Raw genomic sequence first — 21,179 nt, 5'->3', positions numbered from 1 at the left:
ACAACTGTCCTAGCACAGAGACACTTTGCTCTTGAATAATCATTTGAATATTCTCACCCTAGAGAAAAAAAGCAAGCTGCACAGAGGCAGGTTCCCTGCCTAATCTTCTATACTAAAAGCATGCAAGACACAGAGAGGCCAACAGGAGTGTGTGAAGGTCATCAGGCCTCAGACATTGTAGATGATATAAGCAGAAAGAGTAAACCTCCTAAAGATGGCTTTTTGTCATTGTCTTCTTAAAACATGGTATATTGCTGTGGTACAGACCAGGGCAATCAGTCTGTTCCTGGTGAGACCTCATCTGGAGTACTGTGTCCCAGTCTGGAGGCCTCAATATAGGAAGGAAATGGATTTGATGGAGGGCTATGAAAATAATCAGGAGTTTGGAGCACCTCTGCTGAGGGACAGGCTGGGCTTGGTCAGCCTGGAGAAGAGAAAGCTCCAGGGAGACCTAATAGCAGCCTTCCAGTACCTGAAGGGACTACAAGAAGGATGGAGAGAGACTGTTTCCAAAGGCCTGCAGTGACAGGATGAGGGGCAATGGCTTCAAACTAGACAAGAGCAGATTTAGATTGAATGTTAGTAACAAATTCTTTACTAGGAGGGTGGTGGAGCACTGGAACAGGTTGTCCAGGAAAGTGTTGGAAATACCCAAGGTGGACAGCCTGATCTAGCTGAGGATGTCCCTGCTGACTGCAGAGAGGGTTGGGCTAGGTGATCTTTGGAGGTCACTTCCAACCCTGACCATTCTATGATTCTATGACTAAGCTTTCTGTCTGCTGATCCTTTTCCACCTTCATAGACACATGTCTACCTCTATACATGCCTATACATATTTTCTCTCTGATTTCTCCATGTGTGACACACAAATTCCAGTGAATACCATCTATTCATTTCATTCTATGAGAAGAGTCAATTTTATTTGCTTTCACTGCCAGAAGGATCATAGCATCACAGAATGGTAGCAGCTGGAAGCGACCTCTGAAGGTCATCTAGTCCAACTCCCCTGCTTAAGCAGCATCACCTAGGGCAGGTCACACAGGAGCACATCCAAGCAGATTTTGAAAATCTTCAGAGAAGGAGACTCTGGGCAGCCTGTTCCAGTGTTCTGGCACCTTCAGAGCAAAGAAGTTTTTCCTCAAGCTGAGGAGGAGCTTCTTGTGTTCCAGTTTGTGTCTGATGACCTTTGCCCTATCACAGGGCACCACTGAAAAGAAACTGTCCCCTTCTTCTTGATATGCACCCTTCAGATATTTGTAAACATTAGTGAGATCCCCTCTCAGTCTTCTCTTCTCCAGCCTGAACAGCCCCAGGTCTCTCAGCCTTTCCTCATAAGACAGAGGTTCCAGTCCCTTAATCACCCTCACCACCCTCTGTTGGACTCTCAGTATTTCCCTGTCTATCTTGAACTGGGGAGCCCAGAACTGGATACAGTACTCCAAATGTGGTCTCACTAGGGCAGAGTAGAGGAGGAGAACCTCTCTTGACTTCCTGGACACACTCTAATGCACCCAGGGATACCATTGATCTTCTTGGCCACAAGGGCATAAAAATAAGGGAGTTTTGGGGCAAAGAGAGATAGAAACTCCTGCAACGATCAGCATCATAGACTGGAACACAGACTTTGCAGACAGATGTTGCTTATCATTATGAGCACAGAACTGTTTCCATCACTGCTGAAAATGATAACATATGAATGTATTAGACAGAGTTTGAGGTTCTCTCACTGTTAATTTTAGGTGTGGTCTGTTCTGCCTAGGTTTGAAATTAAACATACAATTAAACAGGGGGAACAGACACTTTGGCATTCATTTTAAAATAACAGGTGATTAACTGATTCTAACTTCTGAATTAACATAAATTTACAACTAATAGCCAGAAGGTAAATCCAAATAAATTAGACAGATGTCAAAACTTGGCTGTAGCCTAAGATGTACTGAAACACAGGACTGAAAGCAACGCCACTGCTGCTCTAAGATTGCCTCTCGTGGACTTGTCACTCTTCTTTTAATAAACTGGAAAGAAATATCCTGGGCTGCATGAAGAAAAGAGTGTCCAGCAGGTGTAAGGAGGTTCTTCTCCCCCTCTGCCCTGCTCTGCTGAGACCACACCTGGAATACCCTGTACAGTTTTGGGCTCCCCAGGTCAAGTGAGACAGGGATCTATTGAAGAGTGTCCAGTGGAGAGCTACGAGGATCATAGAATCAGTCAGGGTTGGAAGGGACAGCTGGGATCTAGTTCCAATGCCCCTGCCAAGGGCAGGGACACCTCACACTAAATCAGGCTGTCTAGAGTCTCATGCAGCCTGGCCTTAAACACCTCCAGGGATGGGGCTTCCACCACCTCCCTGGGATGACTGAGAGACTGGAATATCTCTGTTGTGAATAAAGACTAAGAGACCTGGAGCTGTTTAGTCTGGAGAAGAGAAGGCTGAAAGGGGATCTGATCAATGTCTATAAATACCTGAGGGGTGGGTGTTAGGGCGAAGGTGATGGTCTCTATTCAGTGGTGTCCAGTGTTAGGACAAGGCATAATGGGTACAAGCTGGAACAAAGGAGGTTCCACTTCAGCACAAGGAGACACTATTTTAGCTGTGAGGGTGGTGGAGAATTGGCACAGGCTGTGGATTTCCTTCTCTGAAGACTATCAAAAGGCACCTGGATATGTTTCTGTGCAGCCTGCCCTGGGTGAACCTGCTCTGGTGGGGTGTTTGGGCTCAATGATCTCTGGAGGATCCTTCCAACTCCTGACATTCTGTGATTCTGTGCAAAACAGGGCAGGGAAGGATTCACAGCCTGAAAACGATGCCATAAGGAATAAGGCTGCATTCTTGGCTGTGGCAATGACTTTGTGACTCAGCTAATCCACCAATATCCTCAAACATCTGTTTACCTTAACCTCTGTTAAGTAATTTAAGACTTAATTCATAAAAAAGCTTTCTGCTAGTGCTAGTTACCAATTTTTACTTCCAGAAGTACTTTTGATTTACTATGGTTTTTCCCCTTTTTCACAGATTATCAAACATGGATTCACTTACTGAAAAAATCATGAAGGTTAAAACAATGAGCTAAACTCAGTGTCTGCACAGAAGAGCTCAAACCCCAGTGGACTGATTCACTTTAAAAGGAGAAGACAATTTAATAACCACCAGAGATTACCCACCAGAAGCAACCTCCCTGAGGTTTTGAAATATCTGCACTGCAAAACATATTAAAATGCTACTGAGACTTTCCTACTTTCATGGGGAATGGGGGGAAGGAGCATCACACTTCTAGATAAAGTGGCAGTAAAATCATAAATAGGAGAATGTTCCTACTAATGTCTGCAATGAAAACTCATCACCCCAAAATGTCCAAATGTGAAATAGAGATAAAATGTTCTAAAAATGCATAACTGTCCTATAAAAGTTGGAAGAAAACACTTTAGTATGATAGATTCTTAAAAGTTTTTTGAGGCCTTGAGATCTTGGGGAGCTCAAGGACTCATCAGCTGTGTTTTGGCATGTGGAAGCAGTTCAAAGTGGGCATCCCTGGCTTTCCCTGAAATACAGGCAAGATAACAGGAGTTCCAAAAAAGATCCTGCCTTTGACCCTATCTTCATGAGGAATGTCTGTGAAGATGTGGGCCACACTAAATCCATGGGTGAGGACATGAAAATTCTTGTCTTGTGAAAAACATCTCACTGCTACCACCAGTAGATGCAGAGGATGAAGGAGGAAAACGGTGCCATGCTTAGCTTCATGCACAGGTAAGAGCTCAGCTTCCTTGCAAGACAACAAGATACCCTTGGAAAAACTCCATGAGGCATTGGCTTCCACAGAGGGAGGACACCATCACACACTGGTTTTGGCACACAAGTAGTTCCCTACTTCTGCACCAGGCTTTACTACCACTAGCAAGTTATTGTTCCAAGCAGATCTGCTAAGCCAGGGAGCGCAGCAGCTTTGCTGGGATCAGGTGAGTGGTGCTGTCCCGCCCCTCTGCAAGGAAGTGGCTCCCACTGCTGCCTTGCAGGCATTCAGAAAGCAGCTGTTAACTTAAAAATACACCAGCAAGGCAAACTGCCAGCCACTGCCCCACTTCAAAAGTTGTCTTTGAAGTATAATTTTGACTTTATCGCTTTAAATTCTGATCCTTGGTGCTTTACACAGCTGCTAATTGGACATTACTAGTTTAAACAATTCTGGCAGCAGCAGTAGCTGATGGAGGCTACCGAAACTAAGGGGACGTAGAGACAGTGAACATGAATCATCAGTGACACAGGGAAGAGCTGAAAAGCCAAAAATACAGGTGATAAATCACAATGACAGAGGTATGAAAGGTTGCTAAGAACAACAAATGCCACTTAGGAGGAAAAGATGTCTCTCGGGATGGTTTGAGGGGATAGAGAAGTGACAGGAGTATAAATAAGGCAAGTGAAAAGCTACTGCAAATCAGAAAAAACTTCTCAGCAGGATAACAGCCATCTGACTGCTTCAGACCTGGCTCCTCACCCTCACTTTAAAGTCAACGGCAGCTTGATATTCCACCAAGTAGTTTAAGCAAGTTACAGCCCCTCTGTTTTACCACTGGAATGGTTACAGCATCAAAGATGCTTTACAAGGTAGTGGAGAATGAAGTAGCTGACCTAAGAAGCTCTTGCTTTGTTGAAAATAATCAAAGAAAACTGTACAGAAGTTTCAACAGCTTACCTACAGATCAACAAAACCTTGCTGGCCTTGCATGGCATGAAGCTTTTTCTTTGCTTTCCCTGGCCCTGCTGAGGGACTCTAAACTGGGACAGAGAGGCAGGCTGTGGTTGAAAAAGGTCTTCTGGAGCAAAATTACCCTAGGTGGTAATGACAGGAAGGCTATGAAGCTCACTGTGGTGGCCAGATGTACTGGATGTAGAGCTCAGTGGACCCATGAAACACATTGCCAGATATTAAACATTTACAGGGCTTCACCAGAAGGCTGAAGTTCATAGTGAAGAAATGTAATAATTATTAATACATTAAAGTGAAATTTCAGGAGAAAATCATTAGAGCCAGGGAAGATACTCAAGAGAAGTATTTTAGATGCTTGACTTGCCTGGAGTCATTCCTAGGTATCTGCTTATGGATATTGTTGGGACAAAACTCTGCTAGCAAGACCTTCAGTCTCACACTTTTAAAACTCCTGAAGTTATCTAAGTTGCATCTTACACAAAGTTTTAAAATAATCAGCAAGTTCAAGTGATATTGTCCACTTACTATGCTGGCAAAAGGGCAAAAACCAAAACAAACCCAAGCCACAAAACCCCAGAAGCCTCACACTTACATAGCTTTGTTTTCAACATCCGAATTCTTGCAGTTTAACCTGAAATTAAAGGTGCTGTGGTTGCTCTGCACCTTTTTAAAACCAGATTAATCTAAGGCAGGAGAATTCAATGCATAGAAAATGACACAGAAATCCCCACAGCCAGCTACTGCCTGTGTGCTGCTATAACTAAGAGCAGCTTCGTTTCTGAGCTAGTGGACAAGCACTCAGGATATCTAGATTTCCCACCTGGAGCAGTGCGTCCAGTTCTGATGCCCCCAGAAGAAGGACATCAAACTGTTGGAGCAGGTCCAGAAGAGGACATGAAGATGATCAGAGGGCTGGAGCACCTCCCCTATGGAGACAGACCGTGAGAGTTGGGGCTGTTCAGCCTGGAGAAAAGGCAGCTCTAGAGAGACCTTATAGTAGCCTTCCAATACCTGAAGGAGGCTACAGGAAAGCTGGAGAGGGACTCTTGACAAGTAGTGATAGCATGAGAGGGAATGGATTGAAGCTTGAGGAGGGGAGATTTAGACTGGGTATTAGAAAAAAAATTCTTTACTTTACAGTAAGGATGGTGAGACACTGGAACAGGTTGCCCAGGGTGGTTGTGGATGCCCCCTTCCTGAAGGTGTTAAAGGCCTTAAAGGCCAGGCTGAATGGGGCATTGAACAACCTGGTCTAGTGGAAGGTGCTCCTGTATATGGTGGGAAGAGGTGGTTGGAACTAGGCAATCTTTAAGGTCCTTCCTAACCCAAACCACTCTGCAATTCTATGATTTAACTTCTTATTATCACATAAATGTCTTAAGTCTTTCTGGTATTCACATGGGGTCTGTGTCAGTTTAGCCCACCAGGAAAACCGTTGGTCTGTGGGAATTCTCCTTTTAGAAATCCGACTTCCAGGGTATCTTCTCTTTCTCTCAATAGCAACTGCCATGATCACAAAGCTCAACCTGGCTAAAGCATGAGCTACATTCCAGCTGTCATGTGGAGACCTTAGTGCACTATATTCCCAGTGCTGCGGTGATGTGATTACAGACACTGCCATAATGAATTTGGCTCAGCATTTTGCTAAGCAAGGTACACTGAGGCTTGTTTAAATAAACAGTGGCACTGCTGGCAGAAACTCTTTACAGCACACCAAAGTTAAAATTGGCACTGCTGCAGGTCAGCATAAACAATTACTTGTGCTTCAAGGGACAGAACACAAGCGTGATGGCATCGGGTTAAAGTAAAACATTAGCACAAAGCAGATTTCATTTACAGTCAGCAATTATACAGATGCTGGCTATCCTTTCCTGCAACTCAGTTTATGAGAACATCACATCTAACAAAGTTTCAAAGACAGGGACTATAATTCCTTCCAGTATGTTTCTTTGAAAGAGCAATTTGGCTTTGTTGCTGTTTGCTTTTAGTTCAGACCAAGAGAAAGACTGAGCTTGTTAATCACCTCAGACAAATCCTTATTGCTCACCACATCAAGAAGCAGATAAAACAATCCTTAGCACCCCAAAAAGGAGAAAAACAAAGAACTCACCCAAATGTAGCTTGCACTGCCTTGCACACAGACCTTTGAGATGCGCTGGCTACTGGACAGCACTCACAAGATGAGGCTGTTGGCATGCTCTTTGAATTCCTTTCTCTCTGTCAATACTTTTTAAATATATCACTATGATCTCTCTCTGTTCTTACACAATTGCTCTTCCAAATACTAGTGGGGAACTCATCATTCAAATGTATTCCATCAGCACTTTGCTCCTGACTGAGTTAATACTGCATGCCATTGAGAATGAGCTGCTAGCATCCTTCCTGAAAAGGGCAGTTCAGTTCTCCACAACAGATGACATTCATTTACTGATCTGATTAGGATTACAATGGAAAACTCTTACTCAGCACAGCTCTCCTTAGAGAATGATTATATGTGTGTGTGTGTGCATGTGGGAGACTTCTATAATATAATATAAATACACAAAAATAAGATGTTGTCTGCACAACACAGGATAAGCTAAACATGCCAGTTTTCAATGCTCTAACCTCCTGACAACACCTCTGCATAGGATTTTTAAAGAGCTTATACAAATGACTCTGCAAAACAACCTGGCACTCCTCTCCTAAGGGCCAAGTGTTTATTTCTATGGTCTCTTCAGTGGTTGACTTCCAGAAACAAAGACTTCTAATACAAGGGAGAAGATGTTAGCTATAGCTCTGGTTTGCACAAATCAAACTCAGACTGATGTGATGTTTGCTATTCATTTGACAAACATGATAGGGTACACAGACATCAACTAAGAGCCAATATCCTTCACCTCTAAAACTGGGAGTCCAAGTGCAGGAGGGTCTCCCCCATTCAAGCGCAGTGATTAGCTTCTCATTTCTCATTTGGCACATATGAAAAAGAGGAAGGAAAAGAAATGTGGATGAATTCTTCCAAGATCTTAAAAAAGCACAGAAGAGACTAATACTTAACAGCACAAGGAAATCAGTGCCACAGTAATTGCCTATGCACTGAACAGGTTCTCAAGAACACTGCACCTCTTTCAGCAGCCTTTTTTGATTTCTTTCTTGTCTATAGGCCCCACTGTTTTGATGCAGTTGATATCCATATATTACATTTCAGGGAAGTACAATAAATACCACACATCTCTGTCTCTCCTGCTGCCCAACAGGCACTCTACTGGGACTTACCCTAACACTCTAAACCATAGGAGTAGCTGCCAAGAGAAAAAAAGGAAGAACAAAAAAACATCAGAAAGAAAAAAAAAAAAGAAAAAGAGCCAGCCTGCTATGTAAATATTTTCCCTTCTCCTCCAACTCCCACTTGGAAACAGATTCCCTCAAATTTTGGTTGGCCTAAATTTCAGGAAAGCTCACATCACTGGCAGATCTCTGCCTATAAAGTTGTCACTGTTTCAAAGCACTGTCTTGCAGCTTGGTAGGGTTAAAATTAGAGTTGCACTGAGAACTGGAGATTCCAAGCCTTTGAAAGATCCAGGAATCACTTCTACTCTCAGAAGGGTTGTGTATTTGATTGTGGAAAGGTCACAGAAAGAAGAAGCGTGAGGTGTGAGGCACAGGCCTAACTTCAGACATCACTCTTCCAGCATTTCTTTCTTTCTGCTTTAAGAGCCACGTCCAGTGTTCTGGCAACTGCAAATCCTGTTTGGATATACGTGCCTATGGCTCCTCATCTACCACTTGAAGAAGCTAAAGCCCCTGATGGGGGCTGCAAATTCCACTCAGGAATCCACTCCCCAAAAAAATGTAGGCATTCCAGTGCTTGCTTGTCTGAAACGTAGACTCTCTTCTCTACACACTTACAATGTTACAGCAATGTCACTAAGATCAAACAACAGATTGTAAAGTCATAAAAATAGACAAAGTACCATAGTGTCAGTGCTATGACACAGTACTAGATTATCAGTAAAATGATTTGTGTTCCTAACTCCTAGCTTCCTCACAGGAAATAAAAATGGTTCTTGCTGAGTACTTTATTTCAAAATCCAGGAGCAGAACTTGTTCCTGAAAAATTGGGGAGTGCATCTCAGGAGACTGAGAAAAGCAGAAGACAGATTAATGACCATATTTGTAATTACATTGGATTTCAAGGTCCTGCTCACGCTTCAAAACACAGAGTTTGTTAGTTGGTACCAAAAGGATCCCTCCTCCCCCTGTGGTACAAGATGCTTTGTGAAGCAGTAAGCGTTGGCCACCTTTGTGTATCTTTCTTTCCTTTTACACCAGCTCTCACATGTTCAAATGGCTTCCATCAGTCCAGTTTGGAGTCTTACTGAAGACAAGCTTACTCTGTATTGCAGTTACACTCTGAAAAGTGATGGTTTCAAATGGTAATGTCTTAGCCAAAACAATCTGTTCTGAGATACTACCCTTGTGAGTACTACTGAGGTCTTCTACTGAAGAGAACACAAAGGGATAAAAAACCCAAACAACCACACAAACAAACAAACCCCACCAAAAAAAAAAACAACACATCTGCAAAACAACAAAAATAAAACACACACACACACACACAAAACCCAAAACAAACAAAAAAGGAAACAAAACAACAACAAAATAAGCCACCCAAACCCACCAAGAGTAAGAAAAAAATATTCATGGTTTTACTAACACAAAAAAAATTCATCATAGAATCATAGAATCAACCAGGTCGGAAGAGACCTCGAAGATCACCCAGTCCAACCTAGCACCCAGCCCTATTCAGTCAATATGGCTATGAATATGATATTAAGCCACAATAAAAAGTGGACCTCTTTTTAATTTGCCTCATCTAACTCTCTCATGTTTAGAACAGCAGCAATGGGTCTGACCAGTTTGCACTGTCAGTAAGTCTGTCTTGTTGGCTACATTGCACAAACCAGAGTAAGCACATGGGCAGTTTCCTTGTGAGACTGTAGAACTGACAAATAAACTTTGGTAACAGAGCAAATTGGATCAGAAACTGGACCCAAATCAGGAATTATAACTCAGCTAGCAGAAAAGTCAGTGGTTTTTTTTTTTCAGTTTAAGTTGAGTGATTTGTTATTTATGTCAAGATAAACAGATGGAAGCACTCACTGTGGAAATGACAGAGAAAATGTGTAATGCCTGCTGACTTCATCTAATTGTGGCATTTTAACCTCCCTTCCTACACTGAACTTTGCCTCCTGCATAATGTTTTGCCTCCACTCTACTACCTAAGAACTTCATTAACTACTGCAGCAGGCTAATGGATCAATGCTGGAGATCTTGAACATACTTCTCCTTTCATCCTGGAAAACACAGTTTCTTTCAAACCATGTTTGCTCTTTAAAAAATGTTCATGCAGCCAGTGAGGTCTAGTAATAGGATTAACCCTGCTCAACCAGAACAGCTATCAGCTGAGCAGACAGATTAATGGGATCATCTCACATGTTGCATGACATCTTCTTCCTTGCTATTTCCAAACAGCAATTTCTAAGACTAGGTGCTATAAAGACAAGCTGGAAGGGTAAGAAAGAACAGCCTAAAACATTGTGTTTGCCAGGCAAAGTAAAATCACACAGAAAAATGAAAGCATTATTTGTCAGTGAAGGGCTGCTCTCTCAGTGAGGGTCCAAATCACTTCCATGTCCCATTTCTTAACTGGAAGTGGGGAGATATGAACTACACTGATGAGGTAAGCAAGGCCAATACAAACCATAGAACCATACAATGGTTTGGGTTGGAAGGGACCTCCAAAGGTCATCTAGTGCAACCCCCCTGCAGGATGCACAGACATCCTCATCTAGATCAGGTTGCTCAGAGGGATGCTCAACACCTCACTTCAAGAAGCCAGTTAGCCTCCCTCATCATACCAAACCTGTTTGTTTCAGAAGATTCTCAATCATTTCTTAAGCACTTCCTACATTAAGCTAACAATTGCATTGTAGTCACAGGTTCTCAGGAGATCTCAATGACCCATTAGCTAGAAGCAGCACTGGTGAGTCTGGTAGGGACTAAGAACACGCCTGAGTGTATCTTCACCACACTGTAGACAGAAACCCATATAATTCCTACATTTACACTGGCCAGCTATTATAACTAGAGAGATCCTTTTCCTCACCTCACTCTTTCACTGAATTCACAGATCAGCCTTGCCCAGCTACTTTCTTAATCTCCTTTTCCCATCAGCTAGTTTAGCAGGTACTTCAAATCTGCCTCTTAAAGGATGCAGAAGTTACAGAGTTAAGCATGGAAAGACACAGTAAGACAAAGAGGGCCTAGTAGTGGTCTTTTTATCACATTTTGTTCAAAGGTGAGTAAAAGTTCTATGAAGAGGCTCCCAGACAACTACAGTGCATGAGACTCAGAGCTGGCTAAGCAGGAGAGTAAAATATTCACATGGTGTCACTCTTAACGTATCAAAGGCTACAGCTTCAGCTTGCACCGGCAGATGGGAAGTTACTGCAGCTCACACTATCAGAGAAATCAGTCCACCTGTCAGTCTGTTGTCAGAATCACAGACCCTCATGCTTAGCAGTCTTTCAGCAGAGGAAGACAAATATCAAGCTGCTCTCTGATAGGGAAAAATAAAGCTGTTCTGCAATTCAAGCAGTAAAGAGTTTTCATTTATCCTAGAGTCTCTGACTGCATAAAGGCTTTCTGAGTATAAATGAAATTCACACTAGGACAGCAGCAGAGAAGGAGCTTAATTACCATGACAATATAATTCAATCCAGCCAATGTTCTCTTTTACTCTGCTAAGATTTCCTAATGAATTTTTATGCTTGGATGAGGCCCAGGAAGGAAGGAAACCACAAATTTCCAGCTTAGAGTGGCCTCATAAGGATGTTTACAATGAAAACATTGTACATGAAGCACAACTAATGAGAACCTCAACATGAGGTGGCAATCTGCACTTGCAGCCCAAAAGGCCAACTGTATCCTGGGTTGTATCAGAAGTGTGACCAGCAGGACAAAGGAGGTGATTCTCTTCCTCTGCTCTCAGGAGACACCACCTGCCTCCAGTTATGATGCCCCAAATAAAACAAACACATTGAATTGTTGGTGCCCCCAGCAAAAGAAGGACATTGAACTGTTGGAGCAGGTCCAGAGGAGGCAACAAAGACCTTCCCTGCAGGGACAGGCCGCAAGAGTGTGGCCTTCCAGTACCTGAAGAGGGCCTATAAGAAAGTTGGAAAGGGCATGTAGTGATAGAATGAGAGGGGGTGGATTGAAGGCAGATTTAGACTGGAGATTAGGAAAGGTGGTGAGACACAAAAACAGTTGCCCAGGGAGGCTATAGATGCACCCTCACTAGAGGTATTCTTGACCAGGCTGGATGGCCTTGAGCAACCTGGTCTTGTGGAAGATGTCTCTGCCCATACCAGGGCAGTTGGAAGTGGATGATATTTAAGTTCCTTTCCAATCCAAACCATTCTATGATTCTGCAATGACATCAGAAATTTCTGCATTTGTGGAGGAAATCAAGTAGCTGAAGACAACCTTAGGATGAATGAGATGAATATCCTGAGTTTTCTCTGTGTGATCATTACCCGATTCTGTCACCCCAATTTCCCAACATTATTTCACACACTCCTAGAGAAGGCTCAACAGCAAGTCACAGTTTTTAACTGGCCCCCAGTGTATACTAATATCTGCTGGAGAGAATCCAAGCGAGAGCCACAATAACTGGGGGGAGGTTGAGCATGTCCTCTATGAAGAGAGACTGAGAGATCTGTGGACTGTTTAGTCTTGAGAAGAGAAGACTGAGAGGGGATCTGATCAATGCCTATATATATCTGAGGGGTGGGTATGAAATAGATGTGGCCAATCTCTTTTTGGAGATTTGCAGCAATAAGACAACGAGAATGGATGCAAACTTGAACATAGAAGGTTACCTCTCAACATAAGGAGAAACTTCTTTCCAGTGAGGGTGACAGAGCATTGAAACAGGCTGTCCAGGGGGACTGTGGAGTCTCCTTCTCTGGAGACTTTCTAAACCTGCCTGGATACATTCCTGTGTGGACTGCCCTAGAAGATCCTGCATTTGGCAGGAGGTTGGACTTGATGATCTCTGGAGGCCCCTTCCAACCTGTGATTGAGAAGTGTGGCAGCTACTTACTCCACAGTACCGATCATCACTGAATATCTGTGGCGGCAGTGGGTTGCCTTCCGCGGGCTGCTTATCCTCAGGAATGTTTTTATACATCCATTGCCTTTTCTCCTCTGACATTGTGATGTCCACTTCTTCAAAATCGATGCGATTGGCTTCTAGAAACCTCACCACATCTTGTTGCCTCTTCTTTATCTAGATGGAAAAAAAACCAACAACCCAATACTCAGAATAAATCCACCACAACTCAGATAAAACCCAAGAACATTCCTCCTCTCCCACCCCACTGCTATGGGATGGGAAGTCACAAACTATGGAAAGCAAATGAGAAAATAATTGTTCTGTTTTCATTTCACAGAGGTTAAACACTGTTGATTCTTTATAAGTGATAAGACAAGAGACAATGGCTGCAAACTAGAGAAAAGGAGATTTAAATTGGATGTTAAGAACAAGTTCTGCACCATAAGAGTGGTGGAACACTGAAAGAGGTTGCTTAGAGAGGTGGTTGAGGACCCATCCCTGGAGATATTCAAGGTGAGGCTCGACAAGACTCTAGGCAACCTGATCTAATTGAGGATGTCCCTGCTTACTGGAGAAGGGTTTGGACTAAATTATCTTTGGAGGTCCCTTCCAACCCATACCATTCTATGATTCTATGATACTACATTGGTAGAGGTTATACTTCCTCATTTCCAGAGTGCTGTGTCTTTACTTCAGTTGTGAGAGCCTCTTCACTTGGCTGTCTATTTCCTTCAGCAGTGCTGGAGTGTGTCCAGAGAAGCAGAATAAAGCTGGTGAAGAGTCTGAAGAACAACCCTTCACAGAATCACAGAATGTTAGGCATTGGAAAGAGGCCTCCAGTGATCATCAGGTCCAACACACCTGCCAAAGCAGGATCACCTAGGGCAGGCCACACAGGAACATGTTCAGGATGGCTTCAAAAGTCTCAAGAAGGAGACTCCACAACCTCTCTGGGCAGCCTGTTCCAGTGCTCCAGTACCTGTACAGTAAAGAAGTTTCTCCTCATGTTGAGGTAGAAATTCCTGTGTTCTAGCTTATATCCATTGCTCCTTGTCCTATTAGTGGGTGCCACTGAAAAGAGCCTGTGCCTTTCCTCTTATTAATAGATATTAATAAGATCCCCTCTCAGACTGCTCTTGCATCTTATGAGGAGCAGCTATGGGAACTGGGATTGCTCAGTCTGGAGAAAAGGAGGCTGAGGGGAGACCTCGTTGCTCTCTACAACTACCTGAAAGGAGGCTGTAGAGAGGTGAGTATTGGTCTCTTCTCACAAGTCACAATTGATAGGATCAGAAGAAATGGCATCAAATTACATTAGGAAAAGCTTCTCTATCAAAAGGGTTCTCCAAGACTGGAACAGGCTGTCTAGGGAAGTGGTTGAATCACCATTCATGGACATATTTAAAAGCCATGTAGATATGGTGCCTAAGGATATGGTATAGTAGTAACCCTGGTGTGAGATAATGGTTGGACTTGATGATCTTGAAGGTTTTTTCCAACTAAACTGATTCTGTGATTCTGTAATTTCAGCCTTAACCCTCTAAAAATGCTTTTGAAAATAAATCTGATGAGACACTTCCAAAAGTAGGAGTTAAAAGAGACAGCTGGTTCTCAAAGTCATTGGGAGCTATGTTTTTTAAGCATATAGGCACTTACAAGTGCAAGGTAAGGAACTGTGCTAGTTTGAAGCAGGCTAGAATGTTTTGGTAAGAAAAAGTAGATAATTGGCTGTGAAAGGAAAACATTGGTGATGTCTCCTTCCCTCAGAGTCTCGCTGAAGAAGAATGTAAAGATTAGATAACACTTTTTGCCATTTTTTTGACTTCACTCTCGGGCTGGGCTTTGACTGAGCTGCATCTCCCTAACCTCACTGCCATTAACCTTGCTCCTTAACCTCTTGGCTGAACCTCTTTTCTTCCTAGGGCTGGGGTAAGGTTGAGAGGGGCAGGGGGAAGGTGCAGGGGTGGTTGAGAGCCCCTCCTGGGGACACAGGTTTCTGGGAGGGGAGTTGTGCTTCTGTATTATTTTTTACTTTGTGTATTTCTGTCTATAACTGTATATACTGTAAATAGCTGCTTGTATCTTGTGGTAGCTGTAAATAAAGAGCTTCATTTATATTGCCGGAGTCCAGCTGAGTTAGCTGGGGTACCTTCTGAAGTGTGGGGGAGTGGATAACACCCAAACCACCACAGCAACCTGGCAAGTCACAGCAATAAAACCCCTTACTCCCTAAGTGCTCATTGAGACAAACATGTCAGTACCTCTGGAAAAAAAAAGGTGCCTCAGCTACACAGACTTTTGTTTTCCTAGACACATACCCATCTTTTAAAATGTAGCTCAACAGCTCCTTGAGCAAGGCTGGTTGAATCTTTAATTAAGAGTAGCTTGTCTGAAGAATGCAGGTGCCTAAAAATATTCATGATCTCATCTCTTGAAAATGAACTTCCCTGGCCAAAAATGCATGAGATTTGTGGTGAACATATAGAGATTCTGCTCCTCGGAGAGATCCCCATCTTTATTCAACAGCCCAACAGAGGCAGCACACTGGCAGGTTTTAGCTCACTGTAGCTAACCAAGCTCAACTCTTAACAGCTAGCTGTGCTTCAAGCAGGTGACTTCTGCCCCAGTAGAACTTTACATTAAGATAGTAACTTTGGAAATTAAAGTTTGTAGGGCTGAGGAAAGCTGCCTGGGTTCACTCAGATAGGTCTGCTCTGCATTCTCCTTAGTCCACACTGTACTTGATCCATCTACTTAATGAAATTGAGTGTGGCCAGCAGGTAAAGAAAGTTGGGATTCTTCACCTTTACTCTGCTCTTGCAAGAGCCCACCTCAAATACTGCATCCAATTTTGGTGAAACTATCATGAGAAGGACATCAAAATGTTGGACTGAGTCCAGGTAAGTGTCACAAGGATAATTCAAAGGCTGGAATGTTTCTGCTATGAGGATAGCCTGAGGGAGCTGGGGTTGTTGAGCCTGGAGAAGAGCTGGTGATCTGGTAGCTGCCTTCCAGTACCTGAAGGGATCCTACAGGAAGGCTGCAGAGGGACTTTTCATAAGCACGTCTAGAGACAGGAGAAGGGGGAATGGTTTGAAGCTGAGGGAGAGCAGGGTTAGACTGGATCTTAGGAAGAAATTCTTCAGTATGAGGGTGGTGGAACTTGGCAATAGCCTGCCCAGAGAGGCTGTGGATGCCTCTTCCCAGGAGGTGTTCAAGGCCAGGCTGGATGAGGCCTTGAGCAACCAAGTCTAGTTGAGAAGTATCTCTGCCCATGGCAGGAAGGTTGGAGTAGATGATGTCTAAGGTCTCTTCCAACCTAACTCATTCTATGACTCCATAATATGATACTATGAAATGAATTCTTTCACAAAGGAACCATAAGTTATATGCTGCATTTTTAAAGGAACTATAAATGATATCATCTATTTTTTATAGCTATCATAAACAGTGCTATTTGGGAAAAAAATTATATATAGTTTTAATAATCCTACAGTATTCCTGAAATGTCAGATCTATGCAGTTGCTGACTGGCATAAAGCCCAGGTGGATGAATCATGCCTGGGGGTATCATATGACCTAGATACCATTTGGAAATTGGAGGACTTTTAAAATGCATGTGCTAGCTCACAGAATCAGACAATGCACTGGGTTGGAAGGGACCTTTAAAGGTCATCTAGTCCAGCTGCCCTGCAGTAAGCAGGGATATCCCCAACTAGATCAGGTTGCTTAGAACCACAAAAACACCCACAGTTTTTGGAGGTAAAGCTGATGGAATAATTGTTTCTTTGAAATAAGAGGGCAGCCATCCCAAGATAGTGCAAAGATAAAACTCCCTAAGTGATTATTTCTTTCTAAAGAAGTGAGCTGCATACATTGGTTTCACAATGTCTTAGTCTTCTTCCTTTTTCTCACATCTAGTGGTGGGTGTTTTCAGGCATACCTTAGAGTCCCCTTTTCATGCAGAAGGTAGTTCCTGTAACTGTCAGCAAGTCAGGCACCACCACCGACAGCAAAATTGCTGCATCATCATCATCACTGCTGGTATCAAAGACAGCATGCCTTTTACTATCTCCCAAAAAGCTGCAAAACCAAACTCGTCCACTGTCCTTCACCACAAAAAGATCCAAGAGAGGCCCAAAGAGACACAGACTGAGGTTTTTCTGAACATGAGTACTACATGTCAAACGTTCTGTCCAGTTCTGGGCCACTCAGTTTAAGAAGGACATTAGGGAACTGCTTGAAAGAATCCAGTGCAGAGACACAAAAATTACTAAGGGAGTGGAACATCTCTCTTATGAAGAGAGACTGAGGGAGCTGGGGCTCTGCTGCTTGCAGAAGAGAAGACTGAGAGGTGACCTCATTCATGTTTACAAATATGTACAGGGTGAGTGACAGGAAGATGGAGCCAGGCTCTGCTCAGTGATGCCCAATGGCAGGACAAGGGGCAATGGGTGGAAGTTGAGACATATAAACATGAAGAAGAATTTTTGCCCTGTGAGAGTGACAGAACACTGGAACAGGCTGCCCAGGGAGGATGTGGAGTCTCCCTCTCTGGAGATATTCAAAACCCACCTGGATGTGCTCCTGTGCGATCTGGTATAGGTGACCCTGATCTGGCAGAGGGATTGGACTGGGTGATCTTCTGAGGTCACTTCCAACCCTTAATATTCTGTGATTGTGTGATATTTGTTCAAACAAAAATGAGATGTCTAAAATGATGTGTGAATAGGTCAATTCCTTATAGTTCAGTACTGCTAAAACCAACGTGAATCCCATCCTGAACTGGTCAGAGCAATTAGTAAACTACACAGTGCCTGGGCCAGCCCTCTGCCATGAGACCAAATAGCATCACCTGGCCAAGTCCATGAAGCCTGCAGTCGCATAGAATGGCTGCATGTAAACCACACACTGGGAATGATCCCTGGCCTGCTGTAACATCTAAACCATGGTCATGAACTGTTTGTAAGACTGATTAGCCTTGGCCAAAGCTGTCTGTGCACTGGTGTGGTGAAGTTGTTAGAAGGCACTCCCTTGCTCAGGCCCAGTCCATGTACCAGTACACAAGTACCTACACATATCTGTTCTCATCTGCCATCTTCCAGCAGTCTCTACACTAGGCACAAGTTTAATTGCACCTTAGATTTAACCAGATCCCTAAAATTTTACTGCTTGCATCATAAGAATTCTCCCATAAGCCCACATTTCCTAACCTCTCCTTTTATGAAACTAATTAAGATGTTGAAGTGAAAAAAATTGTGGGTGTTTTTTTGGTTTGTTTTTAGCCAGAAGCCTTGCAATTCTCCACATGACATCTGCATGAGATATCAGCTGTAGATGTGCCAGCTGCATAAACATAAACAAAATGCCCTGGAAATTTTTAGCCAAAAACATATCATTGTCTCCTCCCCCAAGATATTTGATTCAAGCCTGTAAACAAGAGCATTAGTTACATTTAAAATCCCATTAAATTATGCCTTGTTGTTCAAGATGGATGCTCAGAGCATCTGCCACAACAGAAGCCAGCTGATTATTCCCCAAGAAAACCACAGGACCTTTGTCTTCCTCCACAACTGGATCTGTGCCGCAGGAGTGCGTCAGCCTCACAATTTTGCCTGCAGCTCTCATCTGTGGTTACTCTGAACTCTAAAAACTTCCACACTTCCATGTGCTCGACCACATGAAACACTGAAGAAGGACAACATGGCACAAAGCAGTGTGAGGTCTCCCTTCCTCACTAGCCTATGCAGAGGATCCAAGCTCCTGCCAAGAGCCCAGTGGAGAAAAATCCACCCTCGCTTGACAACCTGGCTTGGCAGGCCACAGACAGATTTCACAAGTCTGACATTTACAAAAACATGTCCAAGTTCACCTCACTGAGTCCTAGCATGTGTCTATCCTGACCTGCACCCCTAAAGACAGAGATGGTCTTGCTGATTGCCTGCCTTTTCTTTCAATCTGTTACTCCTCCCTGATGCTTTCCTTGCTCCTGACACCTGCCCTGTCTCCAAGACTGCAGAAGTCACATTCTCCACTCTATGACTCAGCTGCAATCTGCATTTGGTAGTGGCACACCTTCAAGGCTAAGCAGATCTCACTGCTGGCTGTCACCGGGATGACACAATGTTCCTCTGCCCTGCCAAGCAGCTCCTGCAGCTTTCCTTGCACAAGCATAATGCTGGAACCAGGGGAACAAGGGAAGAAGCGTCAGTAATGCCAGCACCACAGTCAAATTAGTTTAGATCAGTAGCAAAACCACACCCTAAGAAAAAGGCTCAGCATGACCTGCTCCAGTTATTTGAAGTATGAACTGCATAAACAGCATTTGTGTTACGTAAATGCAAGCTCCAGCTCACTCCCACAGCTGAAAATTATCAGCTGGGAGCCTCTGCCTTTACAAGTCATGCAAACATCACCAAAGGGACTGCTACAGGGTAAAATGCAGATGCACTATAGTTACTGCAGAAGATTACTAATCTTCACTTCTTACACAGGTGAGTCTTAACAGACTCCCAGAAAATGAGACACTGTGCTCTAACAAAGAGATGCAAGCCCTAACCATGTCACATGTAAACAGTGTGAACTGCAAACCTACACATGCCTTCCTTACAAAAGCATGGAGGAGGCAACCTCTCTTACAGACACACCGAGCAACATCTGCATTCTTCTGTTCCCACCACGTTTCTGCTTTCATACTGAAGCAATGAAAAAAAACCCTCACACCTTCACAAGGCTGACATGCAAATCCCTCAAGGCCTTGTTACATTTACAACCTGCAATTTCTGCCAAATTTCTCTCTCTGCCTGGTTTAGGAAAGGAAAGCACAGTCGAAGCCTGGCAACTTTTCCTGCAGAGAGATGGCAGTGCGGTGGCAGGTTCACATGATTAATTCATCGCTCTTGGTGCTGGAGAACACAATTCAGCTATGTACCTAGGGAAAGAGGAGATGAGAAGCTGTGTAAAGGGAAGGAGGGTAGCAAGGTGGATTTTTTTTAATTAAAAAAATAAAAAGAAAGAAAAAAATCGACATTGCATAACTATTCCCAAAAGCACTGCCAGTGGCTGGCTACCTGCTGTAGCCATGTGAGAGATGGAAAAATACAATCTCCTCAAACCTCCAAATAGCTAAAAACACCTTTGGTGCCTCATGACCACAGAACTCTTCAATCTGAAAAGAAACAGAACAGTCCCTGAAGAGAGGCCAGAGGCAGCCTGCACTGCCCTGCTGTCCTGCTAGTAGCAACCTTCCGCTTGCATACAGAGACGTAATTAAGGACTCGCCATATGAAATACTCCATCGAACTGAGAGGGCAATCTGTTCAGCTTCATGCAAAATAAGTTTGCAGGTCCCTGGGAGCTGCTGAGACACTGCTTTGCCAAGCAATCTGCACACCTTTCCCTCTGTGCAATATATGCCTGGTACCTTCAAAAGAGCAGAGTGTTTGAAGAAACGCGAGCAAAATACAAGCCAGATTTGGGGTTTTTTCAAAAGGCTTCCAGTCCCAAGCAGGCAGCAAAGGGAAATATGTTTCTATATTTCTACTTTATAGAAGTTTATGGTTTAAGGCTGGGTGCCTTTAAGAACCATAAAGTTGAGGGCCTCCAGAAGCTGGAGGGGGTTGGGAGATAGGTTGGACTGGATGATCTTGGAGGTCTCTTCCAACCTGGTTGATTCTCTGATTCTCTGATTCTAAGCTAGATAGGTCCAAGAGATAGACTGGCAAGTGTGATTTTTTTGTCATTTCATTCCCCTAACTCCTTCATGCCTATAAAACTGGCTGCAGAGGCAGTTTCTGCCCCTTTCTTTTTCCCTGTCTTCTTCCTGATGTCATGAATATTGTTATCTGAGATCTCTGGAAGGGCTAGCAGTGGCAGATGAAGTCCTTACTGCTATTAACTTCAAAGCTGTTCTTCTGCCCAGTACAGAGTCCCAGGACATACTTTATGCCTGCCTTCCAGCCTCTTTGGTTGCAGCCTTGTGTGTTTGCCTTTGTGGGTGCTGGGGATGGGCCAGTAATACACTGGACAGTGAAAGCAAGCATCTGCAGTACCAGGACATGTCCAGTTTCACCACTGTTACAGGGGTGATGCTAAGTTTGGGCAAACTTTTGCTTGTGACAAAGCCTTGAACAGCCACAGCTTCTGGCTTTCTGAACATGCCATCCCACAGGAACGTTCAGCAAATTCAGCCAGCAGGGCTATCCTCAGAGCTTTTACATGTAGGCAGAGCCCTGCAGTCATGAACTAGTACTCCAGACGGAATGTAAACCAAAATGTGACTGTGTATGTTTCTTTCACACAAGCTGATT

The 21,179-nt window shown here is 43.6% G+C and overlaps 1 protein-coding gene across 1 annotated transcript in view; it reads right to left on the bottom strand.

Annotated features, from left to right (window-relative positions):
• Nucleotides 1–21,179, bottom strand: part of SH3BGRL2 (SH3 domain binding glutamate rich protein like 2) — a 48,799-nt gene that overhangs the window by 10,417 nt on the left and 17,203 nt on the right. Inside the window, exon 3 of the mRNA XM_064164050.1 lies at nt 12,859–13,044. Within this exon, the coding sequence (XP_064020120.1) occupies nt 12,859–13,044 (186 nt within the window). The remainder of the gene's footprint in view (nt 1–12,858; nt 13,045–21,179) is intronic.

Source organism: Pogoniulus pusillus, chromosome 25, assembly GCF_015220805.1.
Source record: "Pogoniulus pusillus isolate bPogPus1 chromosome 25, bPogPus1.pri, whole genome shotgun sequence".
NCBI lineage: Eukaryota > Metazoa > Chordata > Aves > Piciformes > Lybiidae > Pogoniulus > Pogoniulus pusillus.
This window is presented reverse-complemented; position numbering and strand designations above follow the sequence as displayed.